General features: G+C 47.9%; 1 protein-coding gene across 1 annotated transcript in view; it reads right to left on the reverse strand.

Annotated features, from left to right (window-relative positions):
- Positions 1–5,049: 5,049 nt before the first annotated feature.
- NDUFV3 (NADH:ubiquinone oxidoreductase subunit V3) overlaps positions 5,050–7,141 on the reverse strand; it is a 14,311-nt gene continuing 12,219 nt past the window's right edge. The window contains exon 4 of the mRNA XM_026447467.1: positions 5,050–5,838. Coding sequence (XP_026303252.1) covers positions 5,681–5,838 — 158 coding nt within the window. The 3' untranslated portion in view covers positions 5,050–5,680. The remainder of the gene's footprint in view (positions 5,839–7,141) is intronic.

Here is a 7,141-nt window from a genome sequence, read left to right on the forward strand (position 1 = left end):
TTTTAGTAGAGACGGGGTTTCACTGTGTTAGCCAGGATGGTCTCAATCTCCTGACCTCGTGATCCACCCGCCTCGGCCTCCCAGAGTGCTGAGATTACAGGCGTGAGCCACCACACCCGGCCTATTTTTATTTTTTATCTCTTTTTCTGAGACAGGGTCTCACTATGTTGCCCAGGCAGGTCTCGAACATCTGAGCTCAAGTGACCCTCCCATGTCAGCCTCCCAGAGTGCTGTGATTCCAGGCATGAGCCAATATGCCTGGCCAAGGTTGCTTTTTATGTTATTTATTTATTTAGACACGGAGTCTCACTCTGTTGCCCAGGCTGGAGTATAGTGGCGTGATCTCGGCTCACTGCAACCTCCGCCTCCCAGGTTCGAGCAATTCTCCTGCTGCAGTCTCCCGAGTAACTGAGATAATAGGCTAGCGCTATGATGCTTGGCTAATTTTTGGGTTTTTAGTAGAGACGGGATTTCACCATGTTGGCCAGGCTGCTCTCGAACGTCTGACTGCAGGTGATCTGCCCACCTCGGCCTCCCACAGTGCTGGGATTACCAGTGTGAGCCACCACGTCCAGCCTCCAAGTTTCTATTTTACATTTCTCATCTCCATCCTGCCAAGTGTCTATTCTGCACAGTACCGACTCATTTGCTCTGAAGGATGAGCTGAGTTCTCCTGGGCTACCTCCCAAGCTCCTGTTTGTGTCCTCCAGGTTCTTGGTTTATCTTTTGCTTACTTGTTAGGGTTTATAACACTCTCATTCTGTCTTGCAATCTCCGTAGTTGTTTAGCCTTAATTCACAGGCAAACAGGTTCTAAGGTCTCCTCCAGTACTACTGTAGCCTTCGATTCTTGATTTTTTTTTTTTTTTTGAGATGGACTTTCGCTTTTGTTCCCCAGGCTGGAGTGCAATGGCATGGTCTTGGCTCACCGCAGCTTCTGCCTCCCAGGTTCAAGTGATTTTACTGCCACAGCCTCCCAAGTAGCCAGGATTACAGGAGCCCACCATCATGACCAGCTAATTTTTGTATTTTTGATAGAGACGGGGTTTTGCCATGTTGGCCAGGCTGGTCTCAAACAATTTCACCATGTTGGCCAGGCTGGTTTCAAACTCCTGACCTCAGGTGATCTGCCCATCGCGGCTTCCTGAAGTGCTGGAATTACAAACGTGAGCCACCGAGCCTGGCCTGAGTTTTGAATGTTGAATGTTAGTTCATCTCTTGTTTGGCTGGATTTCATTGTCTAGTTTTCCTCCCACAAAGGGCTTGGGGAGGTGACAGAGTCTCTGAATACAGGCAGTTGAAAGATGGCATCTATAGGCCAGCAGATCCCTGCACTTAGGGAGGCGAAGGGGGAGAGCTTGAGGCCAGGAGTTTGAGACCAGCCCGGCCAAAATGGTGAAATCCTGACTCTAGCATAAATACAAAAACTAGCTGGGCGTGGTGGCCTTTCCTAAAGGATTGGCCTCAGCCACTTAGCCCGAGGTTGCTCTGAGATCACAGTGGAGAGCCAATGGGCTGTGGCTTCCTCACACCCAGATGCTGCTTCAGCCCCAGTGCCTCTCACATCCCCCATCCGGAGGCCTGGAGGACTGCCCTCCAGGGCTCCCTCTACCAATGCCCTGTGCTCCTGGCGAAATCCCTTTCAACATCCAGGTGAGGCATGATGTACTTCAAAGCCTTCTCTGATAAATCCCCATCTCTGCCCCCCCCGAAGGCAGCTCCCCTGCCTCGTCTTCCACGTCTGTTATTATCCGGCACATCGCCATGCATCTCTCAGCTGCCCCCTTCCCAGGCCATGCACTCACAGAAGGCAGAAGGCAGGCTGTCTCGAACATGTCTGAACCCATGGCGGAGGCATAGTGCCTAGCATATAGCAGGCATTTCAAATAATGTTTATCACAGACAGGTCTGTAAGAGTGAAAATTACACTAGAAGGAACACTGTTTTAACAGTTGTGAATTTTTTATATTCTATTGCTTCAGATCTCTTCTAGAATAAAGGCCAACCAAGGTCAGGGGGAAGGGGAAGGATGGTTAGGGAGAGAAGGTGGTAGAACCAAGGAAGCTGAGCACCTAAAACACTCATTTTAATCCTATCTCTGGTCAGCCCTTTTATTAAATTAAAATTACCCCTTTAATACTGGGTCGACAAACTATAGCCCAACAGACAAACCCTGCTTCCTGTCCCTTTCTGTAAGCTAATTTTTTTTCTTTTTGTGATGGAATCTCACTCTGTCGCCCAGGCTGGAGTGCAGTGGCGCGAACTCGGCTCACTGCAAGCTCCGCCTCCCGGGTTCACGCTATTCTCCTGCCTCAGCCTCCTGAGTAGCCAGGACCACAGGCGCCCACCACCACGTCCAGCTAATTTTTTGTATTTATTTTAGAAGAGACGGGGTTTCACCATGTTAGCCAGGATGGTCTCCTGACCTCGTGACCGCCCACCTCCACCTTCCAAAGTGCTGGGATTACAGGTGTGAGCCGCGCCCAGCCTCCAACAACACTCCAAGACAGAATGTGGGAAATCACATAGACCCAAACAATAGCCCCGTGGGTGCCCACCGTATTGCCACCAGGTGGACTGTCAAGAAGTCATCTGCAATGCTAGCTACAAAATGCAGAACTGTGCTTGGTGCTGGCTATTGGGTTTTAAGCCCTTTCAATGGTGGAGGAGCGTAAACCAAAATCCCAGGAAGACTAGCCCAACAGGACTGGTTCTAAGGGAAGAACTTTATATATTTTTTGAGACGCAGTTTTGCTCTTGTTGCCTAGGCTGGAGTGCAATGGCACGATCTCCGCTCACTGCAACCTCCGCCTCCTGGGTTCAAGTGATTTTCCTGCCTCAGCCTCCCGAGTAGCTGTGATTACAGGCACGCGCCAACACACCTGGATAATTTTGTATTGTTAGTAGAGATGGGGTTTCACCGTGTTGGTCAGGCTGCTCTCAAATTCCCACCTCAGCCTCCCAAAGTGCAGGGATTATAGGCATGAGCCACTGTGCCCGGCCAGGGAAGAACTTTATACAAGTCTCACGCTTCATCCTAAAAATATATGCAAATCAAAATATATTCATGTTCATTTTAATATTAAAGGAATTTCCATTTCCAAAGCATCACCACCCATCATAGTAGTTCCATGGGTCCCAGCTTGAGAAGCCATTAAATGAAAAACCAAAAAGCAAATAGCAGGATAGAAAAGTTGTATGTACATTAAAATGGTTACATCACTTTAATCACCACCGGGGAATCCTGTAAGATGTTAATGGCTGGGCATGGGGGCTCACGCCTGCAATCCCAGCACTTTCAGGGGCTGAGGCAGGCCCCGCCTCTATAAAAAACACAAAAATTAGGCGGGCATGGTGGCCAGTGCCTGCAGTCCCAGCTACAAAGTGAGCTGAGATTGGAGGATTGCTTGGGCCTAGGAGGATGAGGCTGCAGTAGGCTGAGATTGCACCACTGCTCCGGGCAAGAGTGAGGCTGTCTCAAAAAAAAAAAAAAAAAAAAAATGCCTGGGTTAGCTTAGTGGATTTTAGGTAAGTTTACTATTTTCTTTTTGGTAATGTAGTTTTACCACTTTTATTATAAAAAATGTGTTTAGAAGAATCTGGCTGAGTTGCTAAGTCTCCTGTGTGGTAACACAATCTGAGGCAGATGACCACAATACTAGTTTTCAATTTTGATGTTTAAAAAAAAAAAATTTTTTTTTGAGATGGAGTCTCACGCTGTCACCCAGACCAGAGTGCAATGGCATGATCATGGCTTACTGCAGACTCTACCTCCCAGGTTCAAGCGATTCTCCTGCCTCAGCCTCCTGAGTAGCTGGGATTACAGGCGTCTACCACCACAGTCGGCTAATTTTTGTATTTTTAGTAGACACAGGGTTTCACCACATTGGCCAGGTTGGTATCAAAACTCCTGACCTCAAGTGATCCACACGCCTTGGCCTCCCAAAGAGCTGGGATCACAGGCGTGAGCCACCATGCCCTGGCCTTCACCTACATTGGTTACTTTCTCTAAGTCAGACTGGGCTGTCTCTGCACAGTGCTGGGGGAGTGTGCTCCATGTGATGCACAGGAGCCCCCCTGCCCCCACTGCCCCTGAAGGTGTGCCTTAAAGTTATCACAAGGGATGGAAGGTTACTTGGCCAACCCAGAAACCCTCAATAGGTAAAATAGCTCACTGAGTGCCTATGGCCAGCTAGGATCAACTTTGTCGTTGTACTGCACAAAACTTCACCTCTTCCTAATCTCACCAATGAAAATGTCCCCAAGTTTACACAAAATACCTAACAGAGGCAAACAAAACAATTCTCTTCCTTTTCTGATAGTAAAAGACTTCAATACAATTTGTTTGCAATGCAGCAGTTAAAATTAGTAACATTCCTGTTTTTTTTTTTTTTGGATGGAGTTTCGCTCCTGTTGCCCAGGCTGGAGTGCAATGGCGTGATCTCGGCTCACTGCAACCTCTGCTGCCCAGGCTCAAATGATTCTCCTGCCTCAGCCTCCCGAGTAGCTGGGATTACAGGTGCCCACTAGCATGCCTGGCTAATTTTTGTATTTTTAGTAGAGACGGGGTTTCACTATGTTGGCCAGGCTGGTCTCAAACTCCTGACCTAAGGTGATCCACCTGCCTTGCCCTCCCAAAACGCTGGGATTACAGGCGTTATCCACTGCACCTGGCCAAAATTCCTGTTTCTAATAATCAAAAACCAGGGCTGTAGGATTAGAAGTCACTATTACTGGCTGGGTGCAGTGACTCATGCCTCTAATCCCAGCATTTTGGGAGGCCGAGGCGGGTGGATCATGAAGTCAGGGGTTCAAGACCAGCCTGGCCAAGATGGTGAAACTCTCTCTCTACTAAAAATACAAAAAAAATTAGCCACGCATGGTGGTGCGAGCCTGTAGTCCTAGCTACTCGGGAGGCTGAGGCAGGAGAATCGCTTGAACCCAGGAGGCGGAGGTTGCAGTAAGTCAAGATTGTGCCATTGCACTCCAACCTGGGTGAGAGTGAGACTCTGTCTCAAAAAAAAAAAAAAAAAAAGTCACTATTACATTATTGATACTCAGCTGATAATCAGTTTAATGCTACATTGACTAGGCTCAGCACAGTAGAATCACACCGCTGTAAAGCGCTTACAATTCTCTAATTATACGGATTTGTCCAGTGATCCATAACCTTAAAAGAAAAATTCCTTGCACACAGAGGATATTCCAAAATATATGTTGGATAATCAGCATTACTGTTGCTAATTCACCACTCACTGTAAAAAGTGTGAAAGTGGATGGGCGCAATGGCTCATGCCTATAATCCCAGCATTTTGGGAGGCCAAGGTGGGCAGATCATCTGAGGTCAGGAGTTCGAGACCAGCCTGGCCAACATGGTGAAACCCTGTCTCTACTAAAAATACAAAAATTAGCTGGGTCTGGTGGTGAGTACCTGTAGTCCCAGCTACTCAGGAGGCTAAGGTAGGAGAATCACTTGAACCCAGGAGGTGGAGGTTGCACTGAGCCGAGATCGCGCCATTGCACTCCAACCTGGGTGACAGAGTGAGACCCTGTCTCAAAAAAAAAAAGTAAAAGTGAAACCGATTATGCACACTGGGCTTTGTTACTCTTGAGTGGATTTTATTTTTGCACTCCAGGATGCAGCGAAGACGGTGGAAGGTTCATCTTCACAGCGAGCGCCCTCAGTGTCGAGGTGACTCCCGGCCTGAGGAGGGCTGAGGCATCCTGAATTTGGAGAGATCGAGGTTTAGGTCTAAGAAGGTGTACGTGGTGTAGTCATGATGCTGGAGGTTCTTGTAGGTAGTGTTGTCAAATGTCTCGGCAGGCATTGGGGCCGGCTCTGTGGAGGAAACACGATGCCCATGAGACCAACAAAAGGACAGCTCTTTATGAATGACTTGGCTCCCACAAAGGCCCTTATTATCTACCAAGCATTCTTCATCACCCTATCTGTGAGGAACAAATTGTCTCATTAAAAAAGAAAAGACTACAAAAGCCACATTGAAGAAAAAGAAATATATTACTTGGAAGTTTATTCTAAAACATACAGCCTTACCAATTTAAGAAATGGAATAGTTAGTACAATGCGTCTTTTTTTTGAGATGGAGTCTCGCTCTGTCGCCCAGGCTGGAGTGCAATGAAGCGATCTCGGCTCACTGCAACCTCCACCTCCCGGGTTCAAGTGATTCTCCTGCCTCAGACTCCCCACTGGCTGGGATTATAGGTATCTGCCACCATTCCTGGCTAATTTTTGTATCTTCAGTAGAGATGGGGCTTCACCATGTTGGCCAGGGTGGTTTCAATCTCCTGACCTCAAGTGATCTGCCCGCCCTGGCCTCCCAAAGTGCTGGGATTACAGGCTTGAGCCACAGTGCCCGGCCGACAACGTGTCTTACCATCTTAGTTTGTATACTTCTAGGCTTCTCAAAAGTTTGAAAATGCCTAGAACAATTATGGCAGGACTTTCAGGTAACTAAGAGATGCATGATAAAATCTACCCCTGTTAGAAATCTGGCCTGGGCATGGTGGCTCATGCCCATAATCCCAGCACTTTGGGAGGCCGAGTTGGGAGGATTGCTTGAGCTCAGGAGTTCTAGATCATTCTGGGCAAAATAGTGAGACTCTGTCTCTACAAATAATCAAAAATTAGCAGGGGCCACACGCAGTGGCTCGCACCTGTAATCCCAGCACTTTGAGAGGCCGGGGTGGGCAGATTGCTTGAGACCAGGAGTTTGAGAACATCCTGGCCAACAAGGTGAAACCCTGTCTCCACTAAAGTTACAAAAGTTAGCAGATCCACGTGGTGGCACACGCCTGTAATCCCAGCTATGTCAGGAGGCTGAGGCACAAGAATTGTTTGAACCCAGGAGGCAGGTTGCAATGAACTGAGATTGCATCACTGCAGCCTGTGTGACAAAGTAAGACTGTCTCAAAAAAAAGAAAAAAAAAAAATTTAGCAGGGCATGGTGATGCACCTGTAGTCTCCAGCTACTCAGAAGGCTGAGGTGGGAGGATCACTTGAGACTGGGAGGTGGAGGCTGCACTGAGCCGAGATCACATCACTGCACTCCAGCCTGCGGGACAGAGCAAGACTCTGTGTCCAAAAAAAAAAAAGAAAAAAAAAAAATTGAAAAGCTCAAACT

Source organism: Piliocolobus tephrosceles, chromosome 19 (genome assembly GCF_002776525.5).
Source record: "Piliocolobus tephrosceles isolate RC106 chromosome 19, ASM277652v3, whole genome shotgun sequence".
Classification (NCBI taxonomy): domain Eukaryota; kingdom Metazoa; phylum Chordata; class Mammalia; order Primates; family Cercopithecidae; genus Piliocolobus; species Piliocolobus tephrosceles.